The sequence below is a fragment of the Poecilia formosa genome, unplaced genomic scaffold, assembly GCF_000485575.1.
Source record: "Poecilia formosa unplaced genomic scaffold, Poecilia_formosa-5.1.2 Scaffold265, whole genome shotgun sequence".
Classification (NCBI taxonomy): Eukaryota; Metazoa; Chordata; class Actinopteri; order Cyprinodontiformes; family Poeciliidae; genus Poecilia; species Poecilia formosa.
In genome coordinates, this window is record NW_006800204.1 from 485402 (window position 1) to 500431 (window position 15030).

At 44.0% G+C, this 15030-nt stretch overlaps 1 protein-coding gene across 1 annotated transcript; it reads right to left on the reverse strand.

The window, feature by feature from the left end:
- Positions 1 to 54: 54 nt before the first annotated feature.
- shkbp1 (SH3KBP1 binding protein 1) lies at positions 55 to 11393 on the reverse strand. The gene is made up of 17 exons (XM_007570678.2): positions 11197 to 11393; positions 9958 to 10011; positions 9829 to 9874; positions 9625 to 9757; positions 8793 to 8873; positions 8522 to 8692; positions 8366 to 8456; positions 8098 to 8288; positions 7118 to 7233; positions 6946 to 7033; positions 6757 to 6873; positions 5702 to 5872; positions 5475 to 5630; positions 5273 to 5369; positions 3777 to 3961; positions 3602 to 3704; positions 55 to 2441 (listed from the first exon to the last, which is right to left on the reverse strand). The coding sequence occupies exons 1-17, from the start codon at positions 11250 to 11252 to the stop codon at positions 1730 to 1732; spliced, it is 2568 nt and encodes an 855-aa protein (XP_007570740.1). The 5' UTR covers positions 11253 to 11393; the 3' UTR covers positions 55 to 1729.
- Positions 11394 to 15030: the final 3637 nt, after the last annotated feature.

Here is a 15030-nt window from a genome sequence, read left to right on the forward strand (position 1 = left end):
CAGCTCCCCCTCAGGCCACAAGGTGGCAGCAAAGGCAACACATTGAGATTTAAATACAGCAGGAAGAATGAAAACCAAAAGTTTAATGCCAACAAAACCACAACAAAAAATTTAAACAATTTTTCCAGAAATCAATTATTTTCTCTCTCAAGCCTGTTAAAACAGGAAGGCATGACCATATATGGACAATTAGCAGCTAGAATGTGATTATTTCACTGAAAATTTAGGAGGAATAAGTTGTAATTGTCTGATTATTCATTACTAACATCCCCTAAGCAGGAAATATGGGCGAAGTAAAGCTTCGTTCACACAGCAGGTCTTCATATTTTGTTCTATTTCTGTTGAAATCCAACTTTTTTTTGTCTTGCATGGTCGTTCATGCTAAAATTAAATGCGCCTGCAGTCAGACTTCTGTCTGAACGGTTTAGTCAAAGCGACCCGCATGTGCAGAAGAAGAACATAGTTGCCACTCGGAGATCTGTTTACAGCTGGAAAGATGGCCGACACATCCACGGACAGATTTTAAAACGCACGGAGAACCGATCAGAACCAGACGAAGGAACGTTTACCACGTCTGGAGCAGAACTAAGACACGTCCCACTTCAGTGAAGTGGAAGTCGGATAAAATGCGACATGACCGTTCAGACTGTAGATGCTGGGAAACTATGCATCCGATTTAGTTACACACAAACACAAAAAGTCAGATTTTTCTTGCATGAAAAGATTGAAATTGGGCGGTTCAGGGTGTTGTTTGTGAGCATAAAGTTCATTAGATAAGTAGCAGAGGCTGGATCATTTTTGTCCCTCAGTGTCTGAGCTAAATTAATAACAGTGTAACGCCAGCTGGTAACAGTGTTTCTCTTCCCTCTACCTCCAACTGAACTCTCTCCACTGAGGTTTTAAATGCTTCCACAAACACCGGTCTGTTAGGTCTCTGCTCCGTCAGCCATGTTCTCGCTTTCTTTCCTTCTCTGTTTTTAAACAGTTTGTGATTTTAGACTGAACATAAAAACGACTTCGGCAGCAATGCACTGAAATCCCTCTGTGCCAAACCAGCGTCTCCTCTTTAATAACCGTTGGTTATTCAATCAGCTGCTGAACTGAAAGTATTTGGATAAAAGTGCCAGAGAGGGAAGTTAAAGTGGCAGAAATACAGAAAAGTATATTTATGTTGTACTGAAGTACTTCTTGAATACAGAGTGTCTTTCTTCACATAAACCTGCTGAACTGCAGAGACAAAACATCCAAATAAACATCAGCTTCAGCATTACAGAAAACCTTCAGAATAAATACTTCAGAGCTTAAACAGAGGATTTTTTTCTTTTGTTGGAAACTGATGGTGGCAGAGAATCCGACAGGACCCGCCGCTGCCCCCTGCAGGCTTTAAATCAAACTTCGGGTAGAAATGATAAAAATAAATCTTCTGTAGAAACCGAAGCAGAAAACTGTCGGATATAAAAGTTAGAAAACGTCACAAACACCATCAGCCGAGTCCAGTCCGGTCGGGTCCGCGTTTTCCCTCAGGTTCTGAGTGAAATTAATTAATGCAGTGAAGAAAAACCTTCATCCTGATCTCAGGACCGGGTTTGGTTCTGGAGAATTCCAGCTGCAGAGTTCATTCCCAGCTCTGTAGTGCCACCTGCTGGAGAAAAGCAGTTGATCCAGAGGTTTAAGGGAATCTGAACATCTCAATTTGGTCAACCAATCAGAAGCCAGTCTGGTCGGCCAATCAGAAGCTGGTCTCGTTCATGTGTGGTTTGGGGCTGGATGGCGCCGCCACTCCGGTTCCGTCTGGACTCGCTGAACTCTCTGGTGTTGCCGCCACCTCAGCAGGCGATGCTGCAGCGCCACGGCGAGGCGATGCGGGGGTCAAGGAGCGGCTTGGACTGGGCATGGAGGAGGCGGGGCTTGTGGGTGAGGTGGGTGTGGCCCTGCGGTGCGAGGAAGAGGACAGAGGGGAGGCGGACATGGAGGACGGCGTCCCTGGGGTGTAGCGGGCTCCGGGGGACACAGTGAAGCTGGTGGGGGTCCGCAGGCTGAACCTGGCCTCCAGCTCGCTGCAGACCGCCACGCTGCGCCTCATGCCCTCCGACCACGGCGGCGTGCCGAAGGCCGAGCTGGCCGCCGCCTCGGGGCCCTTGGCCAGTTCCTGGCAGCGCTCCACGAAGCTGCCGCGCCGGACTGCCTCCCGCTCCGGGTGGTACCGAGGCGCCTGGGGGCTCGGGCTCTGATGGTGAGCGGGACTCTGGAGGTGGGCGGGGCCATAAAGGCCCTGGAAGCTGGCAGAGGGGGCGGCGGGGTCTCTGGGCGGTCTGCTGAGGGGACCTGGGGCCGGAGTCTGCCGAGGGAGGCTGCCGCTCAGCGAGGCCGAAGACCCCAACACTCCAGGTGAACCGCGAAAACGGTCGGCCCGGAAACTGTCGCTGAGCTGAGAGTGGAGGCTGCAGAGACAGGAAGTGACATCAGTAAGCTTCCTGACTGACTTAAAAAGGTGTGTGTGTGTGTGTGTGTGTGTGTGAAACCCTGAAATGAAGGAAGGAACCAAGGAAGGATCCTGACTGATGTGATAAGCATCTGTGTGTGTGTGTGCGCGAGTGCCTGCGTACTTGTTTATAGCACATATTGAGGACCTTTATCACAGCTTTCACCAGCTAAGGGAGGTCATTTGTGGAAGTGAGGACGTTTTCTAGGTCCTCACTTTTTTCTTAGCTCTACTGGTTAGATTTAGATATTTGGTGTGAGTTCAGTTCTGGTTAAGATTTGGGTAAGAAATAGACTAGTAATAGTTAAGGAAATGTCTGGTTTAGGGATAAATGCACTGAAATGTGTGGAAGTCAAGAAAAAATGCTCAGTATGAATAGACACGTGCCCCATATCTTCCTGCTGGAATGTAAAAAGCTGCTGACCGATGATGACTATCATTAGTTTTAGCTGTTAAGTGATCAACATAACATAATATGTACGCCAGCTATATAAAAGAAAAAGGATGCAGAGCTTTGCTACTAATTGTCAACACTACAACTAAATAACAAGGTCAGGAAAAGTTTTAATTAAGAAAAAAATAGCGAAGGAGAGGGAAGTAGTTCAGTTGTGCTAGCTTGACTTTGGCAACCGTAACATGTAGATGTGATGTGGAATTTCAGTTCAGTAAAAAAAAAAAGGTGACCCACACACCAACTGACAGACCACTACCGTGTTAGCTTAGCTAATAGCAGCGGTATCAATCTACCACAGCAATCACTTATTAATAATAAAATAAACGTCAGGCCTGAAAACATAAAACTGCAACGGACTGAATGTTCTGGTTCAGTGTGGGAAATATTTCAAGTGTTTTTTGGTGTTGAATTCTGATATTTTAGCGGAGCTGTTGTCAGTCAGTTGCTATGGCAACGGATCTGCGTGTACCATAGCCAGCAATGAGAGCAAGAAAAAAGAAAAGTTTTAAGTTGTTCTTCAATGGTTTTTCTGCCATTTTTCCCTTTGCTGTGGAACATAGCACCAAATTAATTAAGCGTACATCTCCAGGTTTCATTTAGTTTACAGTTCCACCACTGCAACACTCAGCACGTTTATAGAAGAAGGTGTGTCTCTCTCTCTCTACCTGCAGGTGGAGGCCCTGGGCGTGCTGTCGGGCGTTCGGGTCAGAGCCAGGTCACACTGGTCTAGCAGCTCCAGCAGCTCCTCCTCCGTCGGCCCGCCCAACGCTGCCGGAACAAAAACACCTCGTCATCCCCTCTGACCAATCAGAACGCTCACGTGCTCAGGGCGCCGCTGACCTCTGATGTCGACCTTCCCGGCGATCTCCATGGCCGTGGTTAGGTCCCACATCTGGATGCTGCCGTTGCCATGGCCGCTGAACAGGTAGCGGCGCGGGCGCGAGCCGATGCGACTCGAGCCCTCGCACTCGTGGACCATGAAGGCCGTGATGGACGTCCCGTCCACCGACCGCACCTCGCACACCCTGAAGAGACAGCTGCTGTCAACAGACCCAAAGACCACTCACTCTGAAGGTGGTGGGGAAGTGGGCGGAGCTCATTTACTGAAGCAGGAAAATTGCTTCAGCTGATCTTCAAACTTTAAAAAATCTGATTTATCCAAATTAATTTGTATTTTCAGGACATTTTCTATGAATTGTTCTGAATAATTAATACTCTATATCAGTGGTTCTTAACCTGGGTTCGATCGAATCCCAGGGGTTCGATGAGTCGGTGTCAGGGGTTTAGGCGGAGCCTCTACCGCGGAGGTAAAGACACACTGTAAAGTCGTGATGACGCCCCGCTTTGCCATCACTTGCTGCAGAGGATCACGTTACATTGCTGAGCCAATCAGAGCTGCGGAGGAGCACTGATTGGAGGAGCTCCACTCTCAGCATGGATTTGAACTTGTGTCTTTAATTACTTCAGCAAAACTCACCGTTTTTACCAAATTCTGTAGTTTTCGGTGTACTTCTAAATCTGCTCCTTAGTTACATCTTTTCGGGGTTGATACTGCCTCTAGTGGCGTGGGGGTGGTAACACAACTAATATAATTACATTACTTAATCAGAATACCGCAAAGTCTTTATTATTTATTATTAATTTTTCATTCTCTTAAGAATGTAGAGCTAATTAAATGATCTAAACGAGACCTTAAAGTGGTTCCAGTTTCTCTCGATGGCCAACCTGTTAAAACTGTGGCAGATTTTAAATACCTTGGCTCGTTCCTGGACAGTCAGCTCAACTTTGCTGAAAACACTGACTATATTTTGAAGAACTGTTCTCAGAGACTCTACCTTTTAAGAAGACTTAGTGATCATGGGGTGACCCAACTAGACTATAGTTGGGTCAGCCCTATGTCTTAAATTCGGGGGGAAAAAAATCATATTTAATTTATCACTACAGAAGGGTTCAGTGAATGCGCATATGAAACTGGTGGGTTCGGTACCTCAAAAAAGGTTAAGAACCACTGTTCTATATTTAGCAGCATCTTCACATCTTTTTCTCAGAAGTTTGTGTTTAATAAAAACATGTTTCTTCCACAACCCTTTGACAATACGAACTAAATCGATCAGTGAGACACATCAGCTTCAGTAAGTCTAACCTTTAACATCAGATAAAACATGGAGTGTCCTTAACGTTGGATATTTGTGTCTTCATTTATACTCCAATCCGGATTTGATCTGGATCCAACAGCTGATACTAGATGAAAGCGTCGCCATGATTAAACCCTAAACTGCCAGCCGATCGCCACCAGGCCGCCTCTAATTGGGCCGTCATCAGGAATCATCCCTCACCTCTTCCCGTTGGACGACAGCCGGACGTAGAGCTTATCCGTGTCCGGAACCACTCTCTGGATGAACACCTGCTGGTCATCCCGCTCCCCGTACGGACCTGGAACCACACAGACCTGGCTGAGGCCAAACAGAACCCAACAGAACCCAACAAAATCAAACAAAACCAGTTAGAACCAAACAGAACCCATTAGAACCTGCTGACCGATCTCGGTTCCGGCGCTGCAGCCTCCGTGTCCGTCCACGTCGTCCAGACTCAGGATCTTGAAGGAGGTGAGTGGAGTGGACCCGGGCTGGGTGGAGATCATCCCTCGGAACCGGGTCACAGTCCAGGTCCGAACGTGGTTGTTGTCCGCACAGACTGAAAAACACAGGGAGGAACCATCAGAATCTGGTGCCGGAGCCTGGACCCATTAGAACCGGGTCTGGTACCTGAGATGAGGTGCTTCTCAGACAGCATAATCTTGGTGACGGGACTGCGGTGGACGGAGAAGGTCTGGAAGAGCTGCGGACCGGAGCCGACCGTCTCCGGATGCTGGACGATGACCCGGACCGTTCCAGAACTTGTTCCGTAGGCGATCTCGATCCAGTTCCCGCTGTCACCTGAACACACCACGGTTCAGATTCTACTGCAGATTCGTTACAAAACAGTGAAAAGCATTGAATTGATGTGATGCTGACGCTGACCTGCAGGTGGCAGTGTTTCGTCCGCCTGCCCCACTGCTGCCCCTCTGTGGCCACCGATAAAACTGGAGCCATTTCAAATCTTTAAAGATAAAATTGTGTGTCTAATCTGTCTGCTTATTTTATTTTATTTTGTTTTTTGGACAAAATTTTATATTTAAAAAAAATTTATACAATTAATTACAAATATTTAAACGTTTTAAATTAAACTTTTTCTTTTATAAGTGATTCTAGTTTTTAATGCCGTCTGTTGAATTCTGGCTTTTATCAGATGGATAAATAAATTGTTACGTTATTTATTTGTTTTTTATGTTTATTTAAAAAACAATATTTTGATTCATATTAGAGTTTTAAGAATTTTTTTTAGATATATTTTCAATTGATCCTTTTATCCATTTATAACAGGTTTGTTTTATATTTCATTACCTTTTTTCTTTACAGGTTTTTATTTTGGTTATAATTTTAAAAATTAATTATTTTGTTTTATCAGTTTTAAATGTTTTCCTTCTTATTTAATTCATTAAATCATTCACACTTTTACATCACAAACCTTTAATTTTAGCTCAGAGAGAAACTCTGATTCCACCTAACTGTAATTTTTAATGTTATTTTTATGAGTTTATTTGATGTTTAACAGCTCAAAGGTTCACATATATTAACATTTGCTTTTAATTAGATTTTTAAAAAATCCATAGTCCTAATTTGATGCTTTTATTCTTTATTTAGCTGTGGATGTTGTAATGTTCAGTTTGGGGGCTGTGTGTCCTGCCCAGTCCTCCCAGTATGAGTGGTTTGGTCCTTACTGGTTTTTGGGGTCAGGTAGACGCTGAGGGCGGTGATGGCATCCTCGGTCGGGTCCCTGTAGAGCTCCGTCACCAGCAGGTCGTTGTCCTTCATCCTCAGAGGGAACTTCTGGACGTCTGATGGAGACAAAAACATCAGCTACTTGGACCATGTTGCCATGGTGATGGACTTGGACCCGCCAGTCTTACCAATGTAGTAGATGGATCCGTTGTTGCAGCCCAGGATGAGGAAGGATCCGGCAGTGTCGTAGCTGCTGATGGGAACAACGTCCTGGTTCTGCAGGGAGAGGGGAGGGGGTGGGGCTTATCACCTAGCAACCCACATTGGACCTGAAACCGTCCAGATACTGACTCCACCCACCTGCCAGTGCTTGGTGACGGCATTCCAGACGCCGACCTTCCCGGTGTGGCTGGTGGCGATCAGCTGGTTACCAACAAAGAAGAGCGCCTCGGCTGGAACGTTGAGGCTGAAGACGCCTGCAGGGGGCAGCGTACGCATTTACATGCCGGTTCTGAAATTCTGTCCAGACCCAGACTCGGTTCTGCTCAGGTCTGATTATCATAAAGAAGCCTGATCCCAGTTAGACAGCATGAAAGAAGACATTTAAATTATTCTCATTGTCCAATCAGAACAGACTTCCTCTAAGTTGAAAGTGAGGCAGGAAGAAGAAAAAAAACATGGAGACTCTGAAACCAGGAAGAACCTCAAAACATCTCACATAAAAGAAAACAAATCGATAATAAAAACTACAAGAAGGCTTTTGTTTGCTTGATTCTGATCAAATTAAACTTTAAAGTCAATATTTTAAGAAATAATGTTGAGGTGATATAGAAATGCTGAAAAATAATTTCTAAAAATATCTTGAAAAAGGAGAAAAACATGCAATCTACAAAATAAGACCAAAGAATGAAAACTGAAAAAATAAGAAATGAAAAAATAACTTCAGATAAAAATGTATATTTTATAACAGAAACACACTGAAAACAAATTTTTTTAAAAACAGTTAAAACTAGAGCTGAAATACAATACAGAATTACAAAAAATAAAAATTTAGAAAATTTTCAAAGAAAAAATAAAACTGAAGAAACAAAATAAAAATAAAATTTTAAAGTACTATGAAAACAATAGCAAAAATAAAAAATCTAAAGAAAACAAAAATTAGAATTAATTTTATTAGAAATAAATTAGAACATTTATAAAACACGTTAGAACATAATTTTTTATTCTAAGCATTCATAGAAATGTAAACTGATAACTTTGATTTGTATCAGGAAACAAAAAATAAAAATAAATGTTTTTTACTTCCTGCAGGTTGAAGCAGCAAATCTGAAAAATCGTACCGATTTCGTTCCCGTTTCCGTCGGGACAGATGGACCAGAGGATGATCTCCGTCACCGAGGCGACGGCGACCATCTTGTCGTTGTCTCCCAGCGACCCGCCCATCACCTTGGCGTTGAGGGCGACTCTGTCGATGACGCAGTCGAGGCGCGGCGAGGTGAAGACCTGCTGCCAGCCGGTGGATTCCTTCATCCTGACGGCAGGAAGGACAACCTTCACTTCCTTTGTCCGCCGCCAACCAGCCAATCAGAGCACGCAGGAGTCGCTTACCTGTAGCAGACGACAAACTGAGCGTACGCCACGGCGATCCAGTTGTGATGGCCGCAGATGATCCGGACCATGCCGGGATCCGACAATCCTCCTGCAGAACCACAGAGTTAGTGACATCACTTCCTGTAGAGCCGTGGCAGCGGCCTGACCCGTTACCTGCAGACGTCCTGTCCTCGGCGCCGGACCGGCCCAGAAGCCCGGCGTTCCCCAGGTTGGGAGGCATCGTGTTGCTGCGTCGGACCGGCGCCCGCTCCGCCGGCCCGGCCCGGCCCACCATGAACTGAGACCCGGCCACGCTGTGGCGGTTCCGACGCTTCGCCGGGTACACTGGGGAGACACGGACATGGATCAGAACCGGGTCGGTTCCAGAACCGGGTCGGGTCCAGATCCGGGACCAGAACTGGGCCTGCTGCTGGTCCAGCTGTACCTGGGGGAGGCAGGTATCCGTTGAACAGAACGTTTCCACAGGAGGACCGGTCCAACTCGTCACACAGCTGCAGCTTTCGCACTGAAACAAAATTAAAAATGATTTTAAAGAATCCAGAACAGCGCCTCCTGCTGGCAGCGGGCCAGTTTGTTCAGACTGTTATTCCCTCTGGTTCTGGATGCATCTGGAAGGATTTTTGCTGTTTTTTTAGCTATGATCTGTCACCATGGCAACAAGGTTTACAGCTGATTAGCAGCTCAAATATAACCTGAACTTTGACCCCAGATCAGCTGGAAGGCAAACTGGATGAACTTCAACCAGTTTTATATTTATTACGACGTTCAGTGGATCATGGCATCTGATCCCAGACTCTCTGCTCATCCTTCCAACCAGACGAAAAGACAGATTTAAAGAGGAGCAGCAAAAGCAAAGGAGGTGGATTAGCAGCGTTAGCTAACAAGTAATGGTGTCATTTAACTTCCCTTTAGGACAAATGAAGTAAGTCTGGATTGAACTGAACTGTTCTCCAGGTTTTCTCGTTTCCAAGCAGAACCAGAACAGAAATCTAAGATATAAGATCTGTGTTCACCTGGAGAACACTGCAAAGAACCAGAAGCCTCAGGATGAAACGTGACGCCCGAACGTAACATTTCCTCATCCTGACCTGAGCACGGTGGAGGCAGCACAATGCTGTGGGGCCGTTTTTAGACATCGATCTGATCTGAGTATCTGATGGTTCCTGTCAGCAGAACATCCCTGTACCTGCTGCTGAGGCGCTGAGCAACCAGCGAAGGGTGTGAATACTTTAGCAGAATGTCGGAGCTGCTCTCACCCAGCGGCGTGATCCCGTAGAACTCCGCCTCGTGCATGAGCATGTGCACGTTGATGGAGCGCGGGTACAGCTCTTTGCTGCGCAGGAAGTTGAGGATGGGAGCGAAGAGCGACGGGTCGCGGTCGATGAAGATCTGAAGAGAGAAACGGCAGCGTGACGAAGAGGAAGACGGCTCAACCAGAAAACGAGTCCAGGAACACTCACGGCTCCTTCGTCATCTTTCAGGGTGGAGATGCGGCCGCTAAGCAGGCTGAAGAACAGGAAGAGAAAGAAGAAGAGTTCAGGAAGCTGGTCCTAGGCTGAACGGAGCTAAATAAAGTCAGGCTGACTCACCTGGAAAAGAAGGAGTCAGGAACCCAGGTGAGCGTCTGTCTGGAGGTACTGAACCTGTAAAATGTTAGAGAGCCCGTCGCTTTATTCTTCATGGATTTAATCCAACTAGTAAATTCATTTAATTAAATTTAAATCAACAAAACCAGCTGAAACTTCAGGTTCTGATTAGGGCTGGGCACCGCTAGCTATGCTAACCCTAATCACTAAGCATAAAGAGTAGCTCCACTATTGCTAAAACACTACACCAACTTAGCATAAGCAAGCGCTAAAGCGCTATACCAGTATTTAGCATAATGCTAAATGCTATATTAAAATGGTTTTGAGTGGACGCTATGCTAAAACAATATACCATGTGGTATTAAAATGAAAGAATCAGCTCCTCTGTTAGCGCATTAGCGGAAGTTTTCCCACCAGGGGTTTAACTTTCAGCTCAGCTCCAACAGCACTGAGTTGAACTAACCGTATTTTCCTCACTCTCCTCCTTTACCTCCATACTCATTAAGGTTCTACTACTCAAAGTAAAATCCATTTCTTCTCAAGACAAGGACGCTGACAACAGCTAAACGTCATGCAGCCAACCAAATATTACAATACTTAACAAGTCTTCATTTTCCCACCAACTTTGGGAAGTGTTCATGCAGACAGGAAGACGGAACTGTTTTATGTTGTCAAGATGTTTGTTGCCAACATGAACTAAACCTTCCAGTGAGAGTTCCAGTTTAGTGGTTCTGATGTCAACACCAGATCTGACGGGGAAAAAGCTAATTCCTGCAGCTGGTTTGTTAAGGTTCCATTATCGGACAAGAAGATATTTGGATAATTTTCATCTCTAAAGTTCATCTATTAAATCCAGACTTTCAGAAATGAGACTCCTCTTTTTGCAGACCTACTGTATTTGTAGTTTTTTTTTTTTTTTTTAGCATAAAGTGACAGCTAAGCTTTATGTTCCACCTGCATGCGTCCATTGTCGGACACAAAGTAAAATCCAACCAATAACTTAATTTGTTTTTATTCAACCTCAGAAGGGACACTTGGGGTAATAATAAAGATATGAACCAAACAATTCTTTATATAAAACCCTAACTATTTCCTTTTAAGTCGTGTAAAACATGTTATTTTACATAAAGAGAGAATTAATCATGAAAGAATGGCAATCGTCCGACAATGGAAGCCGCTACATTAGCTTAGTCCCATCTCTCCAGCTAGCCGGGTTAGCCCAGAACTTCCGGTGCTCCTCACCTCTTCCCACCGACATTCAGGTGGATGATATCCCCACTCTTCACCGGGGAAGACATCCTCCAGAGACCGAGTGACTCGGATAAATCCAGAAAAATACGAATTTAATCCATGTTTTGAGCAGAAAGTAGCTCAACAAAGCACTTCCTGCTACACGATGAAGGTGGGAGCTAAAAGCCGGAAATGAGCTGCGGACAAGTGGAACGGGGTAAACTCCGGACCGGATTATTACATGGTTCCGGACTCCAACGGAAGGACATTTAATTTATTTTATGACAACAAAAAACATGTAGAAATACTTTCTTTATTTCAATAATGAATTTTTATATTACTCAGCTTTTTATTTAAAAATGTAGTTTAGGCTGCTAATCAGATTGATCAGAAGTCTGAATTCTCTAATTATATCATCTGTCACTTGTTTCAGATCCCATTAGTGATAAGAAACAAGTTTTTAACCAAAACAGGGAGCAAAAGTCATGCTAACTCCTTTGGGATGATGACATTTTATGATGAATAAGGAAAAAGGTAAATTTCTGGGTCACTGTAATGAATAAAACATGAACTAGATGAAGTCACAGCCATGTGTTACATGCTGAGCTGCGTTCACTGAGCAGGTGTCGGTTTCAGATCTGTTGTTTCAGCAGAGATGAGCGGAGATGCTCCACTTCCTTCTGGCGTGTCGGACATCTTCCTCCTCCCTGCTGGGTTCCTCTTCCTCCCATTATCCGGCTGCAGTGTCCACAAACACCCAGGGTGGAAAACACCTCCAGGTTAAACATAGAACAAAACCAACATAAAAATACCTCACTATCAGAATTACCTTGCTTTACGCAATCAAAAAAAAAAAAAAAAAAATCTGATGCCACCAGTAACACAAACTTACAGCTTATATGGTATAAAACAATTCACAGGTCCCACGTTACTCAGAGAAAATGTTTAAAATGGGTTTTACCATTTCCAACACTATAACCGTACTGACAACTATTTCCATGCCATTTGGACCTGCACAGCTGTTCAACTCTTCTGCATATCAGCAACCAAAAACTCTCCACCGCTTTGGGTTGCAGAGCCCCGTTCCTCCAGCTCTCTGTCTACTTGGTAACTACAATGGAATGGATAATTTTCCAGATAAATGCAAAGATCCATTTCTAGTTTCTCTATATCGCCAAGAAAATAAAACTTCTCACCTGGAAATGAAAAAACTCACTACATATTAACACCTGGACAAACCTTCTTACTGAATATATACACCTGGAAAGCATTACAATTACGCAAAAAGATCATCTACCTGTGTTCATCAATATCTGGAACTCAAACTAGATTTAACACCTGGGGGCGATGGTCCAGAAACTAAAACTACAATACTGACTAAATAAAGTCACTTTCACTCACATATCTTCTAATGAAGTTTTGTTAACTGGTTAGTTAAATCAATGTTTTTTCAGAATCACAGACATAACAGATTATTAACCTCACACACATAAACACACATTCACAGGATTAATACAACTCATTATGTTTTGTGTTTGTTCTTTGATTATTGTTGAATATTGCTATAATTATTATGGTTGTTACTGTTTTGTGCTGTCATTATTATGACATCTTGAGTATTTCCCCGGTCGGTGCTGTCTGCTCTGGGCCGGCGCTGCAGACGGGAACATGGGGAATAATCGGGGTGGCGTCTCTCCACCGGCTCCATCAGGATTACTGTTAGCCAACTAATCATAGTTTAAGTTTCTTTTTTCTTGTTTTATTTTATTTCATTTTTTTCCAATGACATCATGAAAGAAAACTTGAAACAAACACAAAAATAAATGAATGAATCAATAGCGGCAGAATACACAACGATCGGGTGAACGTGGTCCAATCATCTTTGAACTGCATCACATCAGACTGGATATGCAGAACATGAACAGGTTTAAAACATCCATCAGCTGATCGGGGCTGACTGGACCGATGGTTCGGTTCTGGTCTGGGTTCACTGTGATGTGCCCTTTGACCTTTGGTGGTCTGCTCAGGGGCAGACAGCCTCTATTTATTATAGCTAACACTGTTATTACTTGGTGCTGTGGTGGTGCAGGGGTTCAGCACAGCCCACATAAGGAGGCCTTGGTCCTCGACTCGGCCGCCGCAGGTTCAATTCCCGGCCTGGTGACCTTTGCTGCATGTCTTCCTCCTTCTCTCATTGGCTGCTTTCCTGTCAATTCACTATCAAATAAAGGTCACTAGAGCCAATAAAACCTTTAAAAAAAACACATTGTTATTACTTTATTAGTTGTTTTTCCTCTAGTAGTAGTGATGTTAAATGATTTGATCGGTAATTTTAACATTATCTTCCTTTTTCGTTCATCATATCAACAGTTCCTACACACTGGACTCTCCTGTCTCTCTTTTTCTTTGTTTTTCTATTATTGTCTTTTTTGCACACCCATTTCTAACACTTGTATTTGTTATATATAATCATAAAGAAGAAAAGAAAACACCTCAGGGATTTTCCGCTGTGGTCAAACCAAACCACCAAACCACCAACATGTCAGCCGGCGCCAGGAGACGCTTCCAGTCACACGCCAACAAAACGGAAACGAGGCAAGAAAACTCAGCATCTGAAAAATACATATTTAAAAACAATAGAATAAAATATATCATTTAGTAAATAAACAAACTAAAATGTAATTAAGCTGAAAATACACCAAATTAATGAAGAAATTATCTTGACAACAAAATGAAACGAACAGTAATGTCCTTCTATGGTTTGCTTTAAAGTATTTAATAGGCCGCATTTCTATAAACTCAATCAGGATTTGATAACGATTGTTTTTGATCAAGTTCTTATTTTAGATTAAGGGTTATTCTTTATACATGATTTATTATTATAAATGTGATGACATATTTATGCCAGCTGATCCTAATGTGGTCAAAGTGAAATATTTACAATGTTTTCTGTGGTGAACATTTATGTATTGAGGCACTGTAAAAAACGAATTTAGTCTGAGTTTATTGAAACAGGACAGTGGATGTTTGTCTCGGTGGTTAAAGTGTGAGAGAGGAAACGAAGGGAGGGCAGAGCAGAGAACAGAATCAGTCTGAATCCTTTCCTGTTATCTGCTTACAGACGGGCAAAAAATACTTCCTTCTGACTTTAGGACAGCATTCACAGCATTCACAGCATTCAGAGCATTCACAGCCTTCACAGCATTCACATCATTCACAGCCTTCACATCATTCACATCATTCACAGCCTTCACAGCCTTCACAGTCTTCACATCATTCACATCATTCACATCTTTCACAGCCTTCACATCATTCACAGACTTCACAGCATTCAGAGCCTTCACATCATTCACAGCCTTCACAGCATTCAGAGCCTTCACAGCCTTCACAGCATTCACATCTTTCACAGCCTTCACAGCATTCAGAGCCTTCACAGCATTCACATCATTCACATCTTTCACAGCCTTCACAGCATTCACATCTTTCACAGCCTTCACAGCATTCAGAGCCTTCACAGCATTCACATCATTCACATCTTTCACAGCCTTCACAGCATTCACATCTTTCACAGCCTTCACAGCATTCAGAGCCTTCACAGCATTCAGAGCCTTCACATCTTTCACAGCACAGAAGAAGCCTGTGACAGCTGCAGCCGCTCCTCCAGCAGACCCAGCAGACCCAGCAGAACCAGCAGACCCAGCAGAACCAGCAGAACCAGGAGAACCAGCAGACCCAGCAGACCCAGCAGACCCAGCAGACCCAGCAGAACCAGCAGACCCAGCAGACCCAGCAGACCCAGCAGAACCAGCAGACCCAGCAGACCCAGCAGACCCAGCAGACCCCGCA

Bases quoted from the DNA above. Each gene is read 5' to 3' on its own strand.
- shkbp1 (XM_007570678.2), bottom strand. From the start codon at position 11,252: ATGTCTTCCCCGGTGAAGAGTGGGGATATCATCCACCTGAATGTCGGT. The intron at 9,758-9,828 runs GTGAGTGTTCCT...TTCTCTCTTCAG, and splicing joins TGAAAGATGACGAAGGAGCC to ATCTTCATCGACCGCGACCC. The intron at 8,457-8,521 runs GTAACGGGTCAG...GTGGTTCTGCAG, and splicing joins CGAGGACAGGACGTCTGCAG to GAGGATTGTCGGATCCCGGC.